The 26,702-nt window shown below is 37.1% G+C and overlaps 2 protein-coding genes across 2 annotated transcripts; one reads left to right on the top strand and one right to left on the bottom strand.

Annotated features, from left to right (window-relative positions):
• Positions 1 to 947: 947 nt before the first annotated feature.
• On the bottom strand, positions 948 to 5,116 carry LOC149003394 (sulfate transporter 3.1-like). The gene is made up of 12 exons (XM_089137834.1): positions 4,687 to 5,116; positions 4,380 to 4,587; positions 4,063 to 4,234; positions 3,879 to 3,944; positions 3,270 to 3,383; positions 2,979 to 3,095; positions 2,650 to 2,776; positions 2,213 to 2,499; positions 1,823 to 2,013; positions 1,645 to 1,730; positions 1,475 to 1,551; positions 948 to 1,352 (listed from the first exon to the last, which is right to left on the bottom strand). Exons 1-12 carry the CDS (start codon positions 5,024 to 5,026, stop codon positions 1,167 to 1,169), a joined length of 1,971 nt encoding a protein of 656 aa, XP_088993960.1. The 5' UTR covers positions 5,027 to 5,116; the 3' UTR covers positions 948 to 1,166.
• Positions 5,117 to 20,972: 15,856 nt separating this feature from the next.
• Positions 20,973 to 23,609, top strand: LOC149003393 (trihelix transcription factor GTL2-like). The gene is given in 3 exon segments (XM_089138546.1): positions 20,973 to 21,226; positions 21,229 to 21,565; positions 21,813 to 23,609. Coding segments are annotated over 3 exon segments (1,695 nt in total). The 5' UTR covers positions 20,973 to 21,138; the 3' UTR covers positions 23,083 to 23,609.
• Positions 23,610 to 26,702: the final 3,093 nt, after the last annotated feature.

Here is a 26,702-nt window from a genome sequence, read left to right as displayed (position 1 = left end):
TTTAAAAGGGGATGTGATGGGAAAATTGACATGCTACGTCAACAAACAAGCTTTGTCCCCTTAAACAAACCATGCTTTGGATTTGATGAAAAATATTATTTTTTCTCACCTCACTTCATACTTTGCAAACATACATTGCCTTAAAGTTCAAGGTAAATCCTATAGGACCATCGTACAACTTAACTATGATATATGGTATGGAATATTGGGCTATTAAAAAGAATCATAAAGATAAACTTAATATAACAAGAATGAAGATGTTAAGATGAATGAATGACAAAAGTTGGATGGATAAGATAAAGAATAATCATACTAGAGCTGGTCTAGGAGTACTCTGATAAATAATAAATTTTTAGAAAGTCGTTTGAAGTAGCATAGCTACGTTCAATTGAGGTTTATAAATGCTCATATATGGAGAAGCAATATAATTTTAACCCAAATGAAAGGAATTAGAAGAATTAGGTCAGACCTGAGATAACCTTGAGAGAACTAGGGAGAAATGATATGTACTGCTTAGGAGTCTAGCCTCACTTTCAACTCTAATACTCTTACAAGGTTCAATAAAGACAAATTTCTTATAGTCAAGCCCTCACTTTCAACCCCAATGACTCTTATAAGATTCAAGCGATGGTTCTCTCGTATTCTCACGGTCCTGTATGGGGATGGACAATCGAAATACCTGGGGCTTCCTCCAAATTTGAGGTTTCGAAGTCTCAAATGTTTAGAGAGATTCATTCTAAAAGTTTTAAAAAGATAAGTGTGCAAACATCAATCACTTTACCTGGTTATCTTCTTCTTCTTCCTTTTTTTCATTAAACCCAGGCATATGTTTCCATCAGATCAAGAGCACCCATGAGAAATCTGTCTTCTGTATCCTTGGATGTCAAAGGACCATGCTATGCTGTCTTTTTTATCTCCATGTTGTATAGGAGAACAGAAAACATAAATTTGGTGCTAGCATATAAACCTTTTACTATTACACTCAAGCTGCTACATATTCTTCTAGTTACAGAAGGTCAGAACAGAAAAACTTTTCAAAGATTTATCTTTGGTTGGCCTGATTTTGTGATATGTGTCGCATGCATATCACCTCATCATTGGTTGGTATTGCTGATTATGCTTGCCAAACTAGACATAATAGGATCCAAATCTGAATTAACATTGACTCAAACATTATTCACATGCGCTGTTTCAATTGTCACAGAACCTGACTTGCAGCTATGAAGCATGAAGTTACAAGCTCCTACAGCTTCTCCCACTGTTAAATAGATCCACTCATGGCCCAAGTTTTGCAAGAACTTGGACTTGTCTAGCTTCTTCATCACTTCACTTCCAGGGTTGGCCAACACCATCTGTGATTACCCATCAACATCAAACCAAGTAAGTCAAATCATTTTCCCTACTTTTCCACCATGAAATCAAGTTCATAACAAATAGTTTGTAAGCTCGAATAGAGTCTTAACAGCATCAATACCTTAAGCCCTCTTCTGTCCATGTTCTTCTTAACTTCTTCAAGCATGCTAATCCCACTTGTGTCAATGCTAGCAACAGCTGTTCATAAAAATATTTAGGCACTCTATTAGGTTTTATGTATAGAACATCTGTTATATATACACAATTTTGTCTAGGATTTCGACTACTTACGGCCCATGTCTAGTATGACATACTGTAAACTGTTCTCTCCTGATGCTTTTAGCCTCTCTTCCTCCTCGTCTATCCATCTTGAGATCCTATTTTGTCAAAATCCACTAACAATCTCAGTGTTTGTTGCTCTTGAACAGTGACAGTATTGAAGTTTTATTTTTAGATTTTTATTGTATACCTCTCTCTTAAGTAGCTTGAGTTAGCAAAGTAGATGGGAGCTTCAATTTGAAGTATAAAAACTCCTGGAACACTGTTAGCAACTGGGTATTGATTGATGTTTCGGTATATCATTGAGTTTGGGATGTTTCCAAGTACTAATGTTCTTGGCCTTGCTATGAACAGAAGCACCCTAAGCATAGATATTGCAACCTGCAAGTAAGAAAATAAAGGTCATGAAACTGATAAAAGAGAGTACAAATGGTCTGGGCCTGATGGGCCTGAGCCCAAGTTCATTTCCTCTTTATAATGTTTCTGCCGTTGGAACCAGTTTCTTTGTTACCTTATAGAGCCTAAGCTAATATCCCTTTGTGTTTGAGTTATGGTGATAATCAATTTGATTGATGCGTACCGCTATAATTAAGCCAATTTCGACACTGCCGAAGACCACTCCGATGTATGCACTCATGCACACAACAAAGTCGAACTTGTCAACTTTCAAGAGATGGAGAGCAGCTTCGTAATCAATTAAACCGAGCATCGCTGCAATGATTATAGAAGCAAGCACCACAATGGGAGTGTAGTGAAACAATGGTGTTAGGAACAACAATGTTATCATCACTGCAGTTGCCATTACTATGTTTGAAACTGCAGTCTTGCACCCGGCATTGAAGTTCACCGCCGATCGCGAAAATGGACCTGAAATTGATGATATTTCCAACTCCATAATTAGCTATTCACTCTTGACTCTGAAATGAATGTAACTAAGTCACTAGCAGTTAGGGCATAATGGTAATTGTACAAGATAGGGGAGAAGGGCGGTTTGGTAATGTTGGTGTGGACACTAACCTGTGGTCAAGTAGCATGAAGTGAAAGAACCAGCTATGTTCATCATTCCAAAGGCAATCATCTCTTTGTTACCGTCGATATGATAGTTCTTAAACATGGAAAAACTCCTTCCCACGGCAATCCCTTCCTGTGTCAAACCGGCCATGCGTTATTAACTTTGGTATTCTGATGGTATCCAGTGCATTAGTGCTAGTATGATCGCACCTATTATGTATAGTAAAGAATTGATTGATTCTACCCAAAAAAAAATTGATTGACTTGGTTGAATGTAATGAAAGAAGATCCTGTTCATGAATATAAGGATTATAACCTAGGGGGTAAAAACTTACAGCTAGAGCGATTACACCAGTGATGATTCCAGTTTTAAGGGTTAGCATCAGATACTCTGACCCAAATTCCAAACTAGTCAAAGATGGTGGGTTCAAGCCTTTCTTCAAGTGTCCAATCTGTAATAATATAGCAATAATTTATTTGACTATTGATGAGAAAGGTAAGAAATGGAGGCAAAATGGTATTACAAGAAAGTAATAAAAGAAAAGAAGATATGAACGCCAAAAAGTGGGAAAGAGGTTGTAGTGGGTGGGGACTTGTGAGTGGGAATTAAAGAATGCTAAGCTCACCACTTGAACGCCATGTTTTTCAGCATGGGTCAGATAAACAAGGAGACTCCCAAGAATCACAGATGTCAATGGTGCCATGGCTGATATCCAGAAGAACTTTGGTCTTCTCTTACTCTGCAGATGTCCAGGCAAAGAGAAAACATATTATCAATATCACATCACATAGTCAGAGAAGTGATCAGTGTTCCAAAAGTTTCAAAATTAGTAGAATTGAGTTAAGAGTCAAGCCTTTTAATCTATTATATGTTAAACTTTGATTAGAGGCAACTTGCCAATTCTGATAAAGTAGGGGTTCCTTGAGGGAAACCCTAATAAATATAGTTGTTAAATTTGGATCAAGAAGACTCATGTCCATCTGATTTGATTTCTTGAGGAAAACCCATTCTGAAAAGTAAAATAATTATTGATGTTGTTGGAGCCTTTTGGGAAGCAAGTACCAACCATACAAGTGGGTGTAACAAGACAAATCATACTTGGAAAGACTTGGCTGTCTTTTGGTAATATTTTAGTGAACTTTGCGAATCATTGTTATTCTATTGCAACTTTTATTGTTTCATCAAAACTTGGCGAATCAAGAGAAGTAAATGATTGTCCTTGAATTTTACTTACTAAGTATCTGGTGAGGAGGAGAAAGAAGAGGAAGACACAACCCAGCAGAGCACTCTCCCATCTCCACTGCAACACAAAGTAAAGTTAGAAATGAATAGTTGCAGAAAATTAGCAGAAATGAAGAGAAACTTTTAAGAGCAAGGGAAGAAAGAGGACAAAAAGGAAATAGGGTTATTTTCATCACCTGATGTGTTTGGGTGAAGATGGAATGCATAACAGAGACAAGATCAGTGCCATGAGTGAAGTGCACCAAACCCAGAATTCCTTTCAGCTGTTGCAGACAAACAACTGTAGCTGCTCCAGCCATGAACCCCACTATGGCTGCATGTGAAAGAAAATCAACAATAAACCCAAGCCTGCAGAGAATCAAACACAATAATTAGAACAAAAATACAAAAGTTATTTCTTGAAAGGACAAAAAAAATGTCAAGATCGATCAATCATATTATAAACTCTTTGTTTTATTCATATTACACCTAAGTTAGCTATCTAGCTACGTACCTTAAGAATCCTAAAGCAGCTTGGAAAACTCCAGCAAAGAATGTAGCAGTAAAAGCAAGATGCAGATACAGCTTTGGTTGCTCCATTGCATTCACTTCTCTTCCCAACATTGAAGCTGTGAGCAGAGAAGCAACAGCCACAGTTCCTACCGCCAAATCTCTGGAACTACCCATCATGGCATACACCAAAGGAGGAACAAAGCTTGAATCTGCATTACCCATTTCAAAGTTTCTCATTAAAATTCAACCCATTACACTAGTAGAAATGGAATTTTAGCTAGTTCTCTTGTTAGAGAGGAAGAACTCACATAAGCCAAGTATGGGTGGGAGATTAGCTAGCTTAGCATAACTGATACCCTGAGGAATAGCAAGGCTAGCAATTGTGATTCCAGCAATAAGATCAGCTCTGAAGAACTGGAAAGTATAGCGAGGAGCCCATTCAAGCATGGGTAAGAAGTATTGTAAAGCTAGAATAAACTTTCTTGCTGATGGTTGGTTCTTGAACTGCCTAAGTGGGTCATCAGGGAAGAAGGTTTCCTTGAGAGAATTCTTGAGTGACTTGCAGAAGGGTTGTGAAGGTGGAACCTCTACGCGATGAGAGCAGCCGACCTGGTTCGTTGCTGGGTACATGTAGTCGATGCTACCCATTGCTGTTCTAGCTGATATCTGTGTGTTCAAACCAGAAAGGGAAGTGGAGGAGGAAGAGAGAGGAAGAGAGAGTAGAGAGAAGAAGGTTAGGGGAGGGCTTCTTTGTGTGGGGAAGAAGGAGAGAGCTTGGGTGGTTATAAAGAGAGAAAGGATGGTGTGTGGCGTTTGTGGGTAAGCTCTGAGCTTTGGGGACTCTTCAGTGCGTTGTGGGTCCCACATGTATCAGTAACATGTGGTAAATACACGTGGTAGAGTCATGGAATGTTTTGATGGAATTATTTTTTTTATAGTAGAAAACCCTTTTTTTTTTCCAAAAAAAAACCGTGTTTCACGGATCTGCGTAGCTCTACTGCCAGCGTGGCATCCACCAGCAGCTAGTGGATCCTTTATTAGATAGAAGAGCAAAAGGTAATAATCCCTGTTGTTGACCACATAAGCAATATTAAGTCAACTGTTATGAGAGTTGAGCTCTTGAATGCAAGTCAAATTGAGTTTGGAGGATTTTGTCTTCCAACATCTCTCCATTATATACATTTAGAAGTATGGTCCATCTCGAATCTAGATTTTCTTTATCTAAGTCTCTCGTTCTTTTGGTTTGTTCGACCACCAGATGGATGACATGTAGACGAGGAAGATGGCAACCGTTGGATACGAAGACTAAAACGAAATCAACCCGTTTTCAAAATGTGTGATTCTTCTCCATGCGACGGCTCTCATCATTCCCATCCTTGTGTTAACCATTTGATAGTTAGGCAGATTAAACAGATGAAAAGCTTAAATGGAGAGGATTTCAATTCGCCTATCCCTAATCCATCTTGTTAGTGCTCAAATAAGAGAAATACGATCCTCTACCAGCAATTCAAGCCTAGTCAAATTCTAGTGTGGGGATGTCATTGGATCTCCATAAATTCCATATGAAGTAGTGTCCCAAGTGGATAAATAATTCTTATTGACTTTCAAAATATTTCTTTGTTGGTGATTATTTTTGAAATTCGAAAGTCACGACTCTAAATAGATTGATTTGATTCTGTTTATGCATGAAAAGACGTCGAAAACATAAATTTCATCGTCGAACGATTCTTTTTCGGTGATTATTCTTCAAAAATTATTAGTCAAAAGTCTGAATTGATTCCACTGATACATCAAAAGATGTCAAAAAACCAAATTCAATTTCAAAACCATTCTTTGTTAATGATTATGCATCAAAATTTTAGAAGCCACAACTCTAGATTGGATTGCACAATTCATAAAATTTATACATAACAAGTAATTAATTAATATTTCATATTCTTATTACTTATAGTTCACCATGGAATATACCTATTTGTATTAGATATTCAGTTTCCTATGATTTTCATTTTTGATAAGACAGTATCATATGAATCTAATTTTTCAAAAGATAAAGGCACACATCAGTATCAATGCTGGTCACTCTTTCTATTTTATAAATTTTTCTAAGGCAAAGAACTGATTCTTTTGCCTGTGAATGATTTAGATGGCTACCTTCTTTATCAACTATTGGAGTTAAGTAAAGGATTGAAATTCATGAACCCATCTAGCTTGAAACTGATTCGAAATAAAGTGCTTGAGAGCTCTTCCCACTAACTTAAAGAGTATATCATGTTTGTATCTAATAGGGTTGCTTTGCCCAAAAATAAAAGTTCCAATAGGATTCTTGTTGGATCAGAATTAGAAAACAAATTCTATTTGTAAGGTTTCTAATGAAACCATATCTTATATCTTAAATTTATGTTTTATCTTTTAGAGTTGATGGGACAAATATATGCCTCTGGTCTTGTTGTGTCATTGAATAGTACATGTGAAATTAAAGATTCAACAATAATGTTGATTTAAAAAATTTAATTTTTTTTAAAATAATGTCCAAAGAATTAAAATGGTTTGAAAATTTGTAATTTAGGGTTAGTAACAGATATTCAAAGTCAATACAACCCTCAGAGTAAAATGTTGATAATTGTTAGGATTAAAGCGATCAATTACACACAATCGAATAGAAAATAAAGAAGAAAGAGCTATGGATTTTACCCTGGGTCATCTTAATGTGAAGCTACGTCCAACATTAGGTTTTTCACTATAATCAATGTTTTGTTACAAGAAAATATATATAGGCGCTTAGAAACCCTTAGCCACAGCTATCCATGGCCCCATGCCCAAACTGCAAAGAAATTTTGAGGCCCACAGAAACATGGACCCCCGTGTTTGTCTTTTTTTTTTGGCTAAGACCCCGTGTTTGTCGATAACACAATGAGAAGCATAAACCATACTCAACAATAATATCTAAATTCTGATGTATCACAATTTTTTTCTTTTGGTGGTTTCGGAACCTTTGAGGTCAAAGTGAAACATATTGCTAATAAGTAATAATAATTTACATTCGACCCCAGGCAGTAGTTGGGATTAAAAATCTATCACCATTAGACCTGAAGAATAATCTACATGTTGTTGAGAGCTTGAAGCATGACATATAGTAAGAGGGCATGGCAGTCAGATAACTTGAATCAAACTCATTTTTCCTACCGTTGAAAGGTATTTAACTTTCAATTATTGAAGTTTGTTGTTTACTCATTAAATAAGAGTATGACAATGGTTGGCTTTCAACTCTCGACTAATCAAAGGGATGTCCAAGTAGATATCAAAATAAAAAGATGGGGTGATACGAAAGTTGGTAAGAAAAGTCTTCTTTACATATAAACAACTGTACTAGAACTATAAGATGCTCGAGTTTTTATTAATATTAAGTTGTTGTCCTGAGTAAAAACAATATTATCGATGATTTCCTAAAAACTCTGCTACTTTTGTATGTGTAACTTGTACGCAAAGAATTAAATCATCAACAAAATTATTGTAATTAAAAAAAATTATCTGATTAATAATTAGATTTGTCTCAAGTGATTTTAAAATTGATGAGTAATTCAGAGGAAATGTTGATAATGTCTAAATTCCATATATATCATCCATAGATAGCAGTCAACATCTTTGAAGTCAAAGTCAAACATATTGCTAATAAATAACAGAAATTTAAAATTTTAGCCCTTACCTAACAAAACTGTTTTACTTATGTCTCTGACTACTAGTGGTCCCTGTTGAAGGCTTCTCCACCCCACACTTGCCCTAATAAACCTAATTAAGACTTAAAACCAATCACTAATTGGAAGTTAGATCAGTTTGTCCCTGATTCTCTCCAAAGTATTCTAGTTTAAGCAATGGCTTATCACTTATCATTTACATGCCTTAGTAGGTAAGCTTATAAGTTTGAATGATCTGAAGTTCTAATTGAGTTTAATAATGTACCTAACCGATATTTTGCTACTTTCCTTTGAGGAATAAGAACAATTTTCCAAGGTTTAAGCTTTATTTGACTTTAGGTTGAACACTTTTTTCATGTTAATCAAGCAACTTTGCATGGCTTGTGCAGTAGCACTGTAGTCATGAGTCATAATTCTAGGGGTCGAAACTTAGTTCTGGTACCATGTTAAATTTATCAAAAACATTCATATACAAAAACTCAAGAATTAAGATCTGGATCCTCTCCGCACAAGTGGGCTAATATCCCCCTACCCCCACCCTCATGAAGGGCCAAACAAACATGTCTTGTGATATATAGGCAAGTCAAGATGTGAGAGCGTAGGGAAAGATGGGAGCACCAAGAATTAATGTGGTTTGGCAATCAACTTGTTTCTTGGGTGAATTTTCACTATTTTCTATTATAATAATATGACCTCACCCTTTCTGTTAGTCTTCTTACATAATTTTGATTGAATGTTTTCTTTTATTAAAAGTCTTCTAGTATGGTTGAGACTTGAGAGACTACCAAATTACATCCATAACACCAGGGTGCGATGTTTCAGTGAAATTCACCGATATTTCAGGCAAAATATTGTCTAATTTTAGTAAAATTTTGATTCCCCATTTGAGGATTATTTTGAGCCTAAATTTGGTGTCTAGCCTAGTTTGATGCTAATAATAAACACATTGGAATTATTGGTTTTACCTAAATTAATGTTCAGATGAAAAAACTACAAAACTTTTAAATCTGCGTGAAATCTCGATTGATCATCGCAAACAATGTTATATTCTTCAATATGAGGCAAGATTTACAACTATCTATAAAAAATCAAAGAAAAATATGACAAGAATGCAATAAATAGGAAAGAAAAGCTCTTAAAAAGAAAGTAAAAAAAATTCATGAAAAATAAGTTAGAAATTTATTCAAAATTCAAAAAAAAATTTGATTTATTATCGCCATTTTTTTTTTTTGAAAAATTGGGCGATATTTCTGGAATCGCTGATTTTTTGCGAGATATTGCCGAAACATTATTTGTAAATTTCACTAGTTGCCGAAACGACCTAAACTCGGCAATATACTCTTTACCATGCATAAGCGTAACACATATTATGTAAATTTCCCAAACCACCCTCCATGACAGATTAGAGAATCAGCGCTGTTTAGAGTCTTGCTTAGAGACAAAATTGAAGCTTACATTGGCATGAGATTGAGACATTGAATCTGAGAAAAAAAAAATGGAGGTTGGGAACACATGGATCGAATGAGGGATGGACAATGAAGGAAGCTGGCTCCCCGCTACCCGTTGCTGTATTTAAAGTCAGTGGACCCGAATCAGGTCTGTTGCTAACCTGTTGGTCTGTCTTCTGCCTGTATTGATTACTCCAAGAACCAAGAGTGACTGCTGCTGCTGCAGTTGACTTAATTCAAGGAACTGAACTCTTGTTGAATACAATACTCATATCCTTCATCAAATAATTGATGTAAATCTCTGAGAATCGAAGAGATGGAGAAACGTGAACGACATGCCAATGACAAGATGGGTTTTTCAGCTTTTGTTTCTTTTTTTTTTTTTCTCTCTGCTCCAAGAGGTTTTTAAAGATAAGAGCCGTTTGTCCATTTTGAGAAGTTCTTTTTTTCCCTTTTTCCCTTGCCTGAAGAGGGAGGGCATGAGAAGTCTGTCTGCGTGCCCCCACTGAGTCTGCTGTGCTGACGCCTTCAATTGGTCAGCCCAGTTGAAATTCTTGTATGAAAGCTCGTGATCTGGAGTCGTGGACGGCAAACTACCACTGAAGGTTAACCTGTTCTCAAGGGGCAATTTCCTGAAGGCAAAGGTATCAATACTGTTAACTAACTGCTTGATTAAATGCCCCAGTTAAATCTTTTTACGTTCTGCTCTCTTGTTATGTCTGTAATTAAATGGCAGTTTTCCTCATGGTTAATATCTTTACGTATCAGGTAGTGGGGTATTAGAATTTTTTTTTCCCCTTTTTTTTGGGTTGGGGGTTGTTGGGTGGAGCTTGTGGGAGAGGGGATAGTTATTGGTCTGATATTGTATAATCTATTCGTTTGCTTAACCATCCAATTGTTTCAGAATCATAGTAAAGTAGTTGCTCGAAGTTGATTGACAAATCTCAATAGAAAATCCTTGAATACTCTAGAGGATTAGTCAGATTGGCCTTTTTTCATATGGTTGCGGAGGCAGGTAAATCAATATATGGATATGAGAGAGGGAGACGTCTGTCTCCATCTAAATACCCATTTCAGAGGTTTTGGATAGGAATGGACATCCACCAGAAAAAGGGTAGGAGTGGGACCTCTCTCTTCAGACTCCATATTCCCCTTTATCCGCCACAAGCTCTAATAATTTGGGCTTGGAAGTAATTTAAAGGTTTGCAGAAGGGGGCGCAACTAAGTAATGAACAGGAAATGAGAGTTCAATTGAGCTGAAGAGTTTCTTACATCATTTCATTTCTATTGAGTACTCACAGTGAAATTTCAATGGGGGAGAGAGAGACATGTAGTAATCATCAATTATGGTATAATGGCCGCATGGCCTGGTAGTGGAAAACATTTCAAATGTGCTCATCAATGGGAATTTCCTATTGACTTCATTTTCTTGCATCATATCACGTTGATGGCACGTGAGAAGGGAGAATCTTAATCAGTCTCTGACCACTGAGATTCATAGGGAGGCAAGGGTTTAGTATCCTGGGAGGAAGTCTTTTTCAACTCAAAGCTCGGGCATTTGGTTTGGACTTGTACCGAAGCAGGTTCTTATGTAGGATCTATGAACCTAAGTTGTGTTAATGGATGCAGTGAATGTGGCTGTATGTTCTTACAAAAGGTTTTTTCATTATAGTAGACTGAGAAACTACATCATCAAGAGGATGAAGCAGTAATTTGTCCTATTAGATTAATATTTTGCCTGAGAAGAAAGAAACATTGGTGTGAGGCCTGCTTTATAGTTGAGAAGTGGCTTAGAAGAAAACCACAATTCTGCATCTTAAAGATATTTTTCCTTAAAAGTTGATGAGAATGCATCTTAAAGATATGCGTTTACTACTTTGAATTGTGGCCATCAGTTATGGATTAAAGCTTCTCTATCCCAACACCCACCCTCTCACTTTTCTGTTCTTTTAAATGGATTAGGTTGATCATCCATCATGAACCTAGCAGAAGAAACCCAAATCAATTAGCAGGTCATAACTGAAATGTGGTTAACACGTAAGCTACATGGTGTGGAGGGTGAAACCCATTTGAAAATAAGAGATCTCATCATTTTTCTTTTTTCTTTTGCCCTAAAGTAATCAATATATATGACAGAATAGGTTGATTAAATGTTCATGTTCGTGAATGATGGAGCTAGAAAAAGATTATTTATGGATTTTTCTTTGACTCTTGGCATTGTTAACATCCCTAGATACAACCTCTACTTGTTACCACCTCCCTCCCTTCTAATCAGATTTAATCTCTGATATGGCTGCATATTCCATTGTAGTTAGTAAGTTCATGACTTGTGCTTTTTGGTGGGTCTGGAAACTTTGAGATTGGACTTTAGACTTCTTGAACCCTTGGTGGGTTTCTTTACCCGTTTTCTAATTTGTGTAAGGGCTGACTCCTCCCCCTACAAGAAATCTTTGTGGTCTCCTTTCTCTCTCACCCCCTCTCCTAGGCTTCGCCACTTGCATTATCCATTTTAGTTAACACGATGTGGTAGGGGTGTGAGAGAGAGAGGAAGTGGGGGGAGAGTCCTTGGCTTTTGGTGGGTCTGAAGTTTGGGAATTGAGGTTTAGACTTATTCTTCCCCCATTTTGTCCATTTGTGTCAATAAAGTGAATTATCAGAGAAGGCTCGACAATGGCTGCCATTCTATAATTCCATAATGGGTTTGTTAATTAACCTATTTGATGTCTGTAAGGACTTTTCACAAACGAAGGAAGGGCAAAGTCTTCCTCTTGTTTGAATATATCGAAGCATAAACAACAAGAAATAAAGAAATAAGGGGTTCCTTGACTGGAAGGCCTGCAGGTTACCTCTATGCTTGACAGAGATGAATGTTTCCATGGCCTTCGGTTTAGGTTCAGTGATTTTCAGTTAATAGTAATATTCTCGAGCTTATTTGTTATAGTAATACTTCTTGAGCTTTGTTAAAGATTGGATTTTCATGGTTGGTCTTTTGTCCAGTCTCTATATGTCAACTGTGATACTGATGTGCGTCTGGTTCAAAACTTGATTTTTCTTGGATTCATCTGTGGTGGGACCCTAGATAATCGATTCCTTCTCCAGTAGCCAAGGAATATTTAGCTTAATCACATCCACCTAAAAGTTACCTTGTAAAAGATCCCTAGTGATGTCGAGATTCTGGTTTTTTAACCCCCCCAGAAGAAAAGAAAAAAACCATATGGGTATTCAGTGTGTTCCTCCACCTTGGTGGCCCGCTTTCTTTTACTTTTATTTTTTAGTGCGTATAGGTCCTTAGGAAACTCCCATGATCCACAGCCTTAGAACTTCCACAGAGAGGTAGAGAGGTTTTCTTTTTTCCAACAGTTTTGTGCCTTCACCCCGCCACATCGTTGATCCTCGACAGCTTGAAGCATGTGCTTCAACTGCAGCCGATGAGAATAAGAACCCATCCTACTCGACTTGAACGGGTCTTTCTCCCTTAGTCCATCGTCTCTGCACAGAACTCTTCACTCATCATTGGCTAACACTTCTAACAAAAATAGGTGATATGTAGATTGTACTGAAAGTGTTCGATGAAATAACTAGGAGCAGTATTCTTTTGTGGTGTTTGGTGCTTTTTGTTTTTTGCTATGCAGACTACACAGGAAGTGTTCGACGAATGACTGAGAAGAAAGTTGTTTCTCAGCATTTGGTGCATTACATTTTGTCATAGGAAGTTGTATTTTGCAAATCTATGCTTGATATGAAATGTTGTGTTACAACAATATCAGTAAGGTTCTAGGTTTCAACCATCCCTACTCCGAAAGGCACTGTTTCTACTGGCATGTAAAACACTTTTGCCATATTCCATTTTGTGGTACTGGAGCATCACTTGAGTGGCCAACCCTATGCTTCATCCCCGCAAGTCAATAGCACAGCTAGGTATCAATAACTCACCAAAGTGGTGGTTGGATGCATATATAGACCCTACAGTCCTGGCCTTTCTGATTAGCTTTCCTACCCCTATTAAGCTTCTGTTGGAGAAATTTTTGAAGAACACTGCATGTACCTAATTAAATCATGATACATTATAATTCAGAAAAATAAAAGAGATTTGAGGAACAGTGCTTGTGAAATCAACTCTAACAAAGGAACATTGGGTGATTGGGTCAGTGGCAAAAGACCTGCAAGATACAAGCAAACTATCCCCTCTAACACTCCTTCCTTTTCCTTCCCTTCAACAAGGAATCCTAAGTGGACTAAGGTTATCTGCCCATTCACAAAAGTGAGGTAAGAGGAATCTTGGTAGCAATAATAATCAGGATTTGTTTCTTCCTATGGTGTCCACAGTTCCCTAACACAGGACCTTGTCGCCTCCATTTCTGTCCATTCATCACCTGTTAATTCAAATATGCAAGACCAGTAGTAGCTACAGGCACTTATAGTCATGGATTTTCATCTTTATTCATCATCCCACTTATGCATGATGCCCCACGGATCTTGATACAAACTGCTTTAAATGGAAAAAATCTATTGACTTTTCATGAATTATTTGGTTGACTTGCATCTGATTTGCACACAAAGCTTTGGTCGGCACTGTATATTAGTGATATACATATCTAACAGCATGAGAGTTTGATATTAGATAATGGCTTCTGGTGGTTCTTGAGAGCACCCAGAATGAACTCTTGGTGGTGATGTTAAAGTAGTTGGAATTAACTTTAATGTTTCAATGAACTTGAGCTTCATAATGGAGTAGCATTACATGTGATCTGCTAGGAACTTGTCCTCTTTACCCAGTTGTGGTGAGTACTGTTTTTCCATCAAAGCTAAGATTAAAGATGGTATATAGCTACTGCTAACTCTAGCAGGAGATGATATTTGATTATTCGACCCAGAAAGACCTGCAGCAGTGTGTTCTTGCATGTTACATTCATGAAGTTCCATTATAGTTTACAAACTCAAATTAAGGTGGTGGAGTGATGACCACGTAGTACTGATAATTTTGGTCACTCATTTCATACATATATAGATACCCAGAAGGATCTAATTGGACCATATCCCCACCATATGAGATTCCTGGAGTACAAAATTTCTCTTGGTCTGGGGCATGAGATAATGTTGTTCTAAGGTCCACCTTCAGTAGTTCTGGAGAAGTGGAGAGAGGTCATTCTAAAGGCAATTTCTCACTCCTTTTAGGCCCATGTAGGTTAGGCTGAGATGATGGTTTAGGCCTACTTTCTGGCATAGACAAGGGGGGGAGAGAGAGAGAGAGACTAAAATCAATGAGAGCTGTTGGAAAGGTAACCATTACCAGACCACCACCACCACCCCCACCATTTCTTCTGCACTCACTTTAGATGCTTTTACTTATGGTCCCATATCAGTCATGTATGGGTTGATCACATCTGTTATGAAAGTGAATTGATGAGAGTTGATATGATCTTCTTCTCGCCTTATAAACTGGTCTACAGAGTCGACTTGTGTTTAGCCTTTCAATCATTCATTTGAAGTCATAGTCATTCATGGGTCAGGTTCAACTGGCCTACACCAACTAAAGCATTACATTGCGGCCAGAGATATCCAGGACTTGCTTGTGACCTTAAAAATTGTGGGTCAGTTACAGGTGGTCCAACCATTCGAAATATTCTGAATTGATCTACTGAGCTAGCTTCAAATTCCACCACCGACCCTGCTTTTTCTCTATCCCGCATCACATTCTGATCAGGGTGACATTTCAGTGTTGTTGAATCTCATTATTAGATCGATCAGCACGTCTTGTATGTTTCTGGGTCGGTTTAATTTCACTTCTTTTGCCTTCCCAAGTCAAATCTGTAGAGCTTATCTGTATCTGTCCAACTAAAACTATAACCACATTTTCATGTCACAGAGCCATCCAACCAAGATTTAGAGCACTAAGGTCAGTTGGAACTGCAAGTTGCAGTCTGTAACACCAGAGGACAGTCGTAGTACTACCATTTATTCATGAGAAATGCTTCTCTTTGGTGCAGGACATGAAAATGAAGGGCCACTATTACTTACACATTCACTATTTTCCTTTATGAAATCATGAATTAACTTGGCCCTTTTCAAAAATAGAACCTGGGGAATTTGTGTGTTGGGCACTCTGTAAAAGTTTACCATACATGGTTCTTATAATGATGTGGAAAAAAATACAAATCGCAAATAAATGGTGGATTTCATCTCACGTATAATGATGTACATGAAGATTCACTGGACTTATGTCTTTTATGTGTTTTAGACTATACAAGAATGTAACCTACCTCATAATTCTTTCTTTTGTTGGAAAAAGAGTTTGAATGGTTCATGATCAAATTAAACACCATTCTGTCACTCCAGGATTTGCTTTTTCAGATCTTTTCCAGCTCAAGATTTCAAACATGCACTTCATTATTTTGACCTTACAGCCCTTAATTTTACAATGGAATCATTAGAGGCAGAAATAATTAAGGGAAGGAGAAGAGGTTCTTCATATAATGAGAGATGGTGTGGGGCTTGGAATGGATAATTGTGAATGTAAAGTAATTGAGAGTCTCTGCTCTCTAAGACCCAAGAATAGCAGCACTTGATAGAAAATTTTGAATTATCCTCCATTTGATGATTTTGGATTTCTTAAGTGATGTCTTTTTCATGAGAACAGGACTGCATATACTTAGGGCGCGTTTGGTAACCTTTTTGGCGCTCTTCTGTTCTTTAAGAAAAAAAGAACGGATTAAAGGCATTTGTTAAAATGGTTTTTTCTTTTGTTCTTTATGTACAGACCAGTCAAAAAAAGTAGTCTGAAGAATGCCTTTTGCAAAACATCAAAAATATATTTTGTCCAAAAAACATAAACAGAAATGATAAAGTTGGTTCCAATTGAAACCTTAGGACTGGTTTATCAACACTATCTTACTTTAATAGTATTCTGGAAATATTTTCAAAACGAAATTGTCAAACGCCCATTTCCAAGCAAAGAACGGTCTTTTAGCATAGAAATATTAAAAGATGATTTTACAAAGACTTGTCTCTCAAAATGGAAACGTTACCAAATGCATGCTTAAAAATCTTCTTCAGTCCACCATTATTACATGAGGTCATCAAGTCAGAGGCGAATTCATCTACAGCATCTATATCAGTTTTCAAAAGATTATAACCCAAGTGGATTGAAGAATCAAGCCCAACATTAAACAAACTGGGCAACCTTTGGACTTTAGGTATCGTTACCCATGTGACCTAAGCCCGAGTTTGGCCCACCCAGAAAATCATTTTGGGCTTCGATGCTATTCTCATCTTTTGGGTTGGGCTAAGATTCAACACAGGGCATCACTGCACTGCAATTGAGCCCACCCTGAACTAAGCCCAATTGCCATGTAAGTGTATTGTTTACTACACTAGAGAAGGGAAAAACCTCCTCAATATGTTGATCAAGCCCTTTTAGAGTTCGAGTGTGGATCATCTCCCCTGACTTTCTGCTCTCCGGACGGAGTTACAACCACAACTTATGTAGGGTCACAAGTAAAAAAGAATAAAATATTAAAAAAATAAATCAATCACCTTAACTTTGTGGGCCCCCCTGTAATTTGTTGTCAACAGCTGTCAGGAGAGCCCAAAGTGCTCCCTGTCGAGGGAGATGATCCGGACTCTATGTGTGTCCATTTTGCACCTAATGATTGGGTAGTATCACGTAAATATGCCAATCTGATGGTTGAAAAGTGTACTAGATAACAAGTCAATGAATTTTGGGCAACAATATCCAACCTGAGAAAGGGACAAAGCTGGAATTTTTGCTTTATGGATTCAAAACAAGCAAGAAAGTAATGGGAGGATGACTGCGTTCTAGGAGGTGAGAAATAAGGGCGTGTTTAGCAACGGGCCAAAGAACAATTTCTGGCGTTCTTTCATTCTGAGAATGTTGAAGAATGCCAAAAAACGTTTGGTAAAATGGGTTATTCTTTCATTTTCAGAAAACAAACGGTCCATTTTTCGTATCTAAAAAAACTTTTTGCAAAATAACTTAGTTCTGTTGTTCTAAAAAACAAAAATACACTAAAATTAACTCAAATAGAAACACTCAGCCCAAACTTCATTCACATGCAACTTCTAACTTCTTCGTGTCTTCACAAGATTTTTTTTTTTATTTTCAATCGTTTCAATTGTTCTCGGTTCAAATTTTACCAAATAGTCAAAATTATGTTCAAACAACCATTTTTTATAAAAATATTAGAGAACGATTCCTACAAAGAACCTAATTAAAAAAAAGGGTAAATATCACTTACCTCCCCTCTTAGCTGGACAAATAGCACTTATACCCCCTCTTAGTTGGATAATATCACTTACCTCCCCTCTTACCTAGTAAATATATCAAACACCTCCCTCTGTTAACTTTTTCGATTAAATTTAACTTTTACTATTAAATAGTTTTCTAAAACCCCAAACTATCATTGGCTAATTTTTTTTTTTTATATTTTAAACCCTAAATTACTGTAATCACCACAGTTAAATACTAAATTACCCTTAATTAAAATAATTCTTGAAAACCAAAACACCACAGTTAAAATTCAAATTATCTTTAATTATTGAAAGCCCAACATAACTCTTTTTTTTTAATTTTATCAAACAATTAAAAAGACACGTACTACTATCAAGTAAAATTAAAAATGCAATTAAAAAAAGGGTATGTTGATAAATTAAACACGTACTACTATTTTGGGTTTTTTTAATTGTTTGATAAAAAATAATAAAAAATGGTATGTTGGGCTTTTAATAATTAAGGATAATTTGTGTTTTAGCTATGGTGTTTTGGTTTTTAACAATTATTTTAATTGAAGGTAATTTAGTATTTTGACCTGTTAGGATGATTACGGTAATTTTGGGTTATATATATATATATTAGCTAAGGGTAGTTTGGAGTTTTATAAAAATATTTAACAATAAAGTTTAAATTTAACCGATAAAGTTAACAGAGGTGATGTGTTTGATATATTTGTTAGGTAAGAGGGGAGGTAAGTGATATTATCTAACTAAGAGGGAGCCGTAAGTGTTATTTGTCCAACTAAGAGGGGAGGTAAGTGTTATTTATATTTACTCTAAAAAAAAAACCATTATCAAACCGCGTTAACCAATTCACACGATTTTATTAATGGCGTTTGTTAGATATAAATGGGTAATTTTTATCTGGACCCCCGAGGTTTGCTTCATGTCATTTTTAGTCCAAATAAATGGACACTTTGCATCTACCTCCCCTGAGGTATCCAATAAGATCAATTATGGACAATTTGTGATTTTTATGATCAAAATACCTTCACATCTATTCTACCATAAGATTTACATCATGTCTTTACAATTAAATCCAACGGTGAAAATAACAAGAGTGTGATATTTGCAACTAATAAATTTATGAATTATTAAACTTTTGAATATAAAATCAAATAACTTGGGTTCACTTGTAAAAACTATTTTTTATTTTTACATTTTTAGGATTTAAAGTTTCTTAATTTACAAAATTGACCCCTTATTTACCCGACTCCCAAATCCCTCTTCATTCTGCCCAGATCCTCAGCCACTGCTTAGCACATCGAACAACAATGGTAAAATACATAATCTCTACCACTGTTTACTTAATGGGTTGCCTCTACCTTCGATTTGCTGAGGATTGGAGACACAAGAATAGAGGTTGCTTGTTTTTCTAAACTATGAAATGTTTTTGTTCACAGTTAGGGTTTTAATTTGTAATATATATAGATGTGAGGGTATTTTGGTTATAAAAATCACAAATTGTTCTTAATTGATCATATTGAATACCTTAGGGGAGACAGACGTAAAATGTCAATTTATTTAGAGTAAAAATGACATAGACCAAAACTAAAGGAGTCCAGATAAAAATTATCCGATTTAAATTCAATTTGACTTGTGTAACCATAAACAAAAGACAAAAAGTAATGAGGGACGTTGCACATCACGGATAAAAGAAAACGTAAAATCAGAAGGTTGAAATATGTCGGCGAGGGACCCACAATAGAACCGTCTAGATTGATGTGCCGTGAGCACGTGAACTGCACGTGCAACGTAATGAGGAATAAGGTCCCATGAGAATTGAGTGAACACGTGGAGGATTTTGTTAATTTAGTGTAGCTGCTGACGTGGTACTGCTTGTGATATCAAAATAACATTAGATGGTTGCTATTTAGTTTTATTTAAATCTTAGCCATTCAAAACACTATGTGTATATTTAATCCATTCAAGTAAAAATGAAAAAATTGAATTTTCTTTGTGTCAAATAAAACTACCTTAAAAGCGAAAGAATAAAAATTAATACAGACCAGGTGGCGATGATCTAACGCTGAACACCATAAACTACCGACGGTGCAGTGGTTGAGAACCTCACCTCTCAGTGGGAGATTGTGGGTTTCCATCCATAGTATCGCCGACACATGGCGAAAAATCGCTATGTCGCTAGGGGGAGACACGACACACCCCAGCGACACAATATCTTCCATAAGTCGGCGATATATCACTGACGATCGACTTTTCAAAGCATTGGGGACGAAGGGACCCTGTCACACGCCGGAATCTGCAGGTTGAGGCTCCAAGCCGGAGAGGATTCCGAGAGAGTGGGGGATGGATAAGTTGTTTCAGTGGAGCGCAATGGCAGTGGACTTGGAGGAGGTGCAGGCGGGGACTGGGCGGAGAAGCTGGTGGCAGACTCGATGGAGTTGCAGACTTGCAGGCGGGGACTGGGAGGAGGAGTTGGTGCTGCCGTGCTAGTGGAGGTGCGGGAGGAGGTTTGGGCGGCGGTGTTGGTGCTGGTGGAGGTGCAGGAGGAGGTCTGGGCGGCGGTGTTGTGCTGGTGGAGGTGGCTTCGGTGCTGCTAGGCCGGGTGCTGGATTTGCTTGTAGATTTTTGTGAATCCTCAAAGGAACCCAGTCGATTTCAACGAATTTCTTCATTCCTCCATGCTCCAACAGGTAACAACTACACCGTCTCACTCTCATCCTAATTCCTACCTACGGGAGCTCACCCTTCACCCCCACAATTCTGGCACTAAAGCATCTCTTCGAAGTTTGAACGAAGCCGGAAACACTCGAATGTCAAAACCCATTTCAAGGATTTTCTGATGTGGTCTTAGAAAAATCGCTCGACATTTCGGCGATTGTTGCCGTGTCGGTGGTGTCGCCAGCCACCGACACGGTGACTTCAGTTGACATATCGGACCATGATCCCATCTCCAATTTCCCTATATATAAAGTGCCTTTGTTATTTAAAAAAAAAAAAAAATTTTCCATTGATGGGAACGAGTAGTTTGGAGCCCACTGTTCTGCATGTCATCACGTGTGGGGATTATTAGTTGCCCTAATTACACCATCATAAGCATAAGCATCAGCCATCTGCATTGGATTCTAAGGGACCCTCTCGAAAGCTAAATATTAAATGGCCTTTTCTATAATAGGAGACAAACTCTTTGATTGAAGAGAGAGAGACTCAGAAACAGACTTAGAAAGAGAACACTTTTGGTTGGATTCATACTCCATGGCTGAAGGAATATAATTTCCGTTTTACAGTGAGCAAAACAGTGGAGAACCCAAGAAAAAAAAGGGAAAAAAGAAAAAAAAATCTTGATTTCCTTCTTTCAATTCACTTGAACATGTTTAATGGAATTCCAGAACAGTTCTACCAGTTCATTGATTCAAGAACACCTCTCTCTCTTCCTTTCTCTCTTCCCCTCCATGTCTCCCTCCTCCTTTCTCTTCTATTGATCCCCCTCCTTCCCATCCTCAACTTGTCTTCCAGCAATCTCATCATCCATTTCTGCACCCCCATCACCACCTCCACCAGCAATTGCACCGGCGGCAATCATCCACAGTTGAAGATAATGGTGAAGAAGAAGAAGAACAGCAAGAGGAAGAGAGGGAAGCAGTGGGTAGAACAAACACAGAGCTTCATGGCTTAAACTTGAAACCCACTTCCCAACTACCAGATCCTTGGACCCAAGAAGAGATACTTGCACTGTGGAGGATCAGATCTACCATTGAATCCGGCTTCACTGACTACCTCTGGGAACATGTTTCAAGGTACAGTGTAACTTTTATCACTTCATTTGAACTAAAACTCCTAGTGTTTACATAGGTGTAGCTTAGCTTGAGATTTGAAGACTTGATACCCTAACTTGTGAAGATTTCTATTTGGATTTTCTTTCTTTGTATTGTTGAAACTGGAAATCTCTCTAACTTCCTTAAGAGAAGACCCAATTCATGAGATCTCTAGAGATGACATATTATTCTTCCTTTTATGGGTCTTTTTTCTTTTTAATGAAATCAGGAAGCTCGCAGAGAACGGAATCAGGAAGAGTGCTGAGAAATGCAAGGAAAAGTATGATGAAGTCAGCAAATACTGTAACAACAGCGACGACAACATTAGCCATAGTAAGAATTGCAGGTCTTTTAATGAGCTTGAAGCTTTGTATGAAGGGGCAAACCCCAACAATACCTCAGCTAAAAAGGTTGTCTTGATGAGTGATAAAGAAGATGCAAAAGTGAAACTGGATTCTGAAGAGAACTCGGGAAATGAAACCTTAGAAAACCCGACTGAGGAAAAAGATTTTGTGACTCGAAGCTCTAGAACAAAGAAGAGGAAAAGACACCAGAAGTTTAAATTGCTCAAGAGATTCTGTGAAGAAATTGTGAATAAGATCATGGTCCAGCAACTGGAACTGCAAAACAAGCTTCTACAAGAGATGGAGAAGAAAGAAGAAGAGAGAATGGCCAGAGAAGAAGAATGGAGGAAGCAAGAGATGGCTCGGATGGAAAGGGAGACTCAGCTAAGAGCCCGTGAGAGAGCTATTGCATGTGATAGGGAGACCTCAATAATTGAATTCCTGAAGAATTTGGGCCCTTTTCCATCTGGGTTTCATACTTTCCTGAAAAATGAATCAAAGAATCCAAATCAAGAACTCAATCCTGAAGTGCCCACTTCTTCAACAAGAACCTTGGCTCCTCAAAACCCTAATTCTCTGCCAACCCAAAGTGTTAATCCTGCAGAAGTACCCAGTGCTTCGTGTACTCCTGATCTAACCCCACAAAACCCTAAATCTCTTGCTACCCAAGAAAACCCACTTCCTCATAACCCAAATTATACATCTAGTGATAAAGAAGATCATGGGAAAAGATGGCCAAGGAACGAAGTGTACTCTTTAATAAACCTAAGATGCAATCTCTGCAACAGTGTTGAAGACAAGGAAGGATCAAAGGTTCCTCTGTGGGAAAGAATTTCAAAAGGAATGTTGGAGTTGGGTTACAAGAGAAGTGCAAAGAGGTGCAAAGAGAAATGGGAAAACATAAACAAGTACTTCAGGAAAACCAAAGATGCAAACAAGAAAAGGTCACTTGACTCCAAAACATGTCCTTATTTCCATCAACTCAGTAGTTTGTACAACCAAGGTAAGCTTGTTCTATCCTCTGAAGGGCCTGAAAACCATTTGAGTTCCCCAGAAAATCGCTCAGAATCGCCCGTGATTCAGCGCAAATCACCTGAGAATGGTTTAGAGGAAACCGTTAGTGCTCAAGTACCCCCCTTAGAATTTGAATACTAATAATTAGGTTTCCTTCTTTATTGTCATGATCATTGTGGCCACAGGTTTGTTCTGGTTTCCTGTTACTATCTGAATAATGAATGTACTTATGTAGAGGATCTTAACTTGTTTCTGTTGTGGAGCAATAATTGTTATTGAAGAAAGTTAAGATTAATTAAGGTTTAGTATACAGTGATTAACGTTAATACGTGTTAAGAGGAGTAGAGATTCTAGAGAAGCACCGACAAATAGAAAATTGGAAAACAGGTTTGCAGAGAAAGGAAGTGGGGGTTGATGTTCATGATCAGTGTCGACAAGATGATGTCTGATTCTGATGGGGGAGGGGGTCCACTGTTCAACACATGACAAGGATTTCACACATTGGATTTGTAACCTATCATTTGGTGGTTATATGAAGCTTGAAAGAGCAAAGGCTCTGATGTAGTGGAGGTTTTCCTCATCCACATGTCTCTCCACCCTTCTATCCATACTCACGTGTGATAGTTGGACTCATTCTCACAAGTTTGGTTGTGTCAGACAGGGTAATGTAGATCCTACACTCATATGAGTAGAGATGGATGGATAGAGGGATGGGCTATAGCAGTCCAGATCACAACTGTTAGGTACCCTATTAGGGGGGTGTCAATGGGCCAATTGGGTCAGACTAGTCACCCAATCTTACTTTAGAGACCTAAACTCTAAACACTAACCCTATCCTACTATGATTCTTCTAAGCTCGACCCACCTTATTTACCTAGGGGTGTCAACAATGCAGTTTGGGGTAGTTTTGGGTTTTGGGTCTAATGTTGTTTCGGCCGTTTGGGTAACAACTTGGTGCAACGGTTATGAGTGCAAGAAAACAATTGAGCATCCTAAAAGCAAAGCAAAAGGCAAACAAAATGCATTGGTCAATTCCAGAAAATAGATCTTGAAAACTATACCCCAAAAAACCAAAGACCACACCCACCCACCAAGCAAAACAACACCAAACCCAAATCCGTGATGATTTGTCTGTAGTTATGGAAATGAAAAAACTACAATTCTCTAGATTGGAAAGTATCCTCAATTTAACCAAACTTAATACATTTAATTGGGCATTCATACTTAATCCTTATGACTATCCCTTACAAGTAGTAGAATGACTATTTGATATTTGAATTCATGTTTAACTTTTCTAATTGTCTATACCAAGATACCAACTACCTAATAGTAATCTAATGATTCAAAAACTATTTAATGTAAAACTACAAAACGGGTTGTAAAACAGGTTATAACAGGTTGCAGTTCGGGGTTGGGCTGGTGCGGGCTCTGCCACCCTCAACCCAAACACAACCCGTTAAAGTTCGATTCAAGCCAATTTGGGCTATAACGGGCTGGTGCAGTTCGGTTTTAACAGTTTAGACTACAAATTGACACCCCTAGATTTACCCTAATAGAATCAAACTAACCTTGATTTACCCTTCTTCGGCCTTGATTTTTAACTTTAAAAACAGAGCAATTTGCATGGTTAGTAGCAACAAGGAGATTTAAATTCTCAATCACTTAGTTATGAAGTGTTTGTATTTGTCAACTGAACTAATCCCTTGAAGTACTTAATGGAATACCTGGTATTTTTTAATTTTTTTAACCAAAGAATACTTGGTTAAATAATTAATTAAAATAAATTTGTAAAAATTTATAATTTAACTAGATCAACATAGGGTTGGGCTGGGTTGCCTGAGGGCTAAACTTGAATCCTACCCAAGCCGGTTACCAAAACTTACACTTCGGGTTAAAAAATCAAGCGGGTTTGGATCAAGCTCAGATGGGTTTGGACCAATTTGGGCCGACAATTTTTTTTTTTTTTTTTTTTTTTTTTTGCATGATTAGAGAAATAATTCATTACTAAAGAGAAAAAAAAAAAATTACAAGAGTACAAAGGATAAGGCCCAGACAAAGCTAGAGAGAGGTTTCAACTAACAAGCAACCTAAGAGGCATTAGCCTTGCTTGCATAGGTCGCACTCGATAAAAAGTCCGAACATTGCGTAGCGGGGGGGCGCTAAATCGCCGCTACTGCATCTCCTCTTTTCTTTACCCAAAAAAAAAAAAGAAAGAAAGAGGCATTAGCCTAACAACCACCTAAAAGCAACAATTAAAGCAAACTAGTTACACAAACATAAGTGGTCCAAAGCCAAATTAAAAGACATCGAGCCAAGCAACTATTTAAGGGCAACAATAATAGCAAACTAAGTACAGAGCACAAGTGTCCCATAGCCATACAACCAAACTAAAAAACAACCTAAACGCTATTAAAGGCAAAAATTTTGCAGTGATGGAAGGCAGAAACCTAAGACTTTTCTGAAGCTCATACAAGCAAATTTATAAGTAATTTCAAATAAAAGCAAAAGAAAAGAAAAGCATTTACCACCAAAAGGGAAGAAAAGCAAGGTACCCTAACTAAGTAACTAATGAGGTTGTTGAGAATTAAGGTAACAGATCAAGCTAAACATTGTTTTCAAATGTGATCATTAGTCATTACCAAGAAAAAAAGTCTTTGTGTGGCAACAACTTCATTAGTGCCTAGAATGTCAAATCAATTTAGCTAGCTATTAGACTTCTCACTTTATGTTCAAAAACTAATTATGTAGCAAAAACTCATTCTTCTATTTCTCCATCTTTGGAAGTCAATTTTACCATTTGGCATTCTTTTTTTCTCTTTAGCCCAAAAACTATTTTGCATTCATTGCCACCAATTCTTGCTTGATTTTGGATCCTTATCACTGTCATTGCCACCAATTCCTGCTTGATTTTAGATCCTCTATTCAATCATATTCACATGAAGATCACCCTTTATATGACACCAACAACTTAACAACTCTTTACTTTGAATGCTTGTCTCCTTTGTAACTCACTTATTTATTTTCATAGGTGAAAATGATGTGTTTGGTGTAGTAATTGGTTAGGAAGGACACGGAATAGATAAGTCATGTGTCGAACTGTAACCTTTAATTCAAATCAATAATGTTCGTATAAATAAAAAGCTTTGAATTTTTCACCAAAAATCAATAGTGTATCCTTCTATCATCCATGTAAATGCATGCAATCTTGTGTAAGTTTATCCATTCGTATTGATAATCTAATCATTAATCATGATGAATTCTTACAAACATTGACCCCTTGCCAACATCAAATCTTTTTGCTTCTATTTTTTTGAGGAGAAGTAACATCAAATCAAAACCATGAATAGAGATGAATGAGTCGTTTGTCTTGTGATTGTTGAAGACCTAAGAAAGAATACCAAATGCTTCATCTTTACATATATAATCAATCAACACGCTCCTTAGTTTCCAAAACATGCAATACCTTGTCTTTACTTTACACTTGAAATAATAAGTTTCTTCTTAATTATTCAACTGAAAATAATAAAAATATGTGTAAATATCACTTACCTCCCCTCTTACCTAACAAATATATTAAACACCTCTCTTCCGTTAATTTTTTCGGTTAAATTTAATTTTTACCGTTAAATATTTTTCTAAAACCCAAACTACCCTAGGTTAACAATATTTTTTTAGTTTAAATCCTAAATTATCATAGTCACCCTAGCACTTGAAAATACTAAATTACACTCAATTAAAATAATTGTTAAAAACTAAAACAC

The sequence above is a fragment of the Hakea prostrata genome, chromosome 10 (assembly GCF_041222555.1).
Source record: "Hakea prostrata isolate BN-2017 chromosome 10, UWA_Hpros_2, whole genome shotgun sequence".
Lineage (NCBI taxonomy): Eukaryota > Viridiplantae > Streptophyta > Magnoliopsida > Proteales > Proteaceae > Hakea > Hakea prostrata.
Note: the sequence above shows the minus strand (reverse complement) of the source record. Positions and strands in the feature narration are given on the sequence as shown.

Bases quoted from the DNA above. Each gene is read 5' to 3' on its own strand.
- LOC149003394 (XM_089137834.1), bottom strand. From the start codon at position 5,026: ATGGGTAGCATCGACTACATGTACCCAGCAACGAACCAGGTCGGCTGC. The intron at 4,588-4,686 runs GTGAGTTCTTCC...TGGGTAATGCAG, and splicing joins CCCACCCATACTTGGCTTAT to ATTCAAGCTTTGTTCCTCCT. The intron at 2,777-2,978 runs GTAAGTTTTTAC...GGTTTGACACAG, and splicing joins CTGGTGTAATCGCTCTAGCT to GAAGGGATTGCCGTGGGAAG.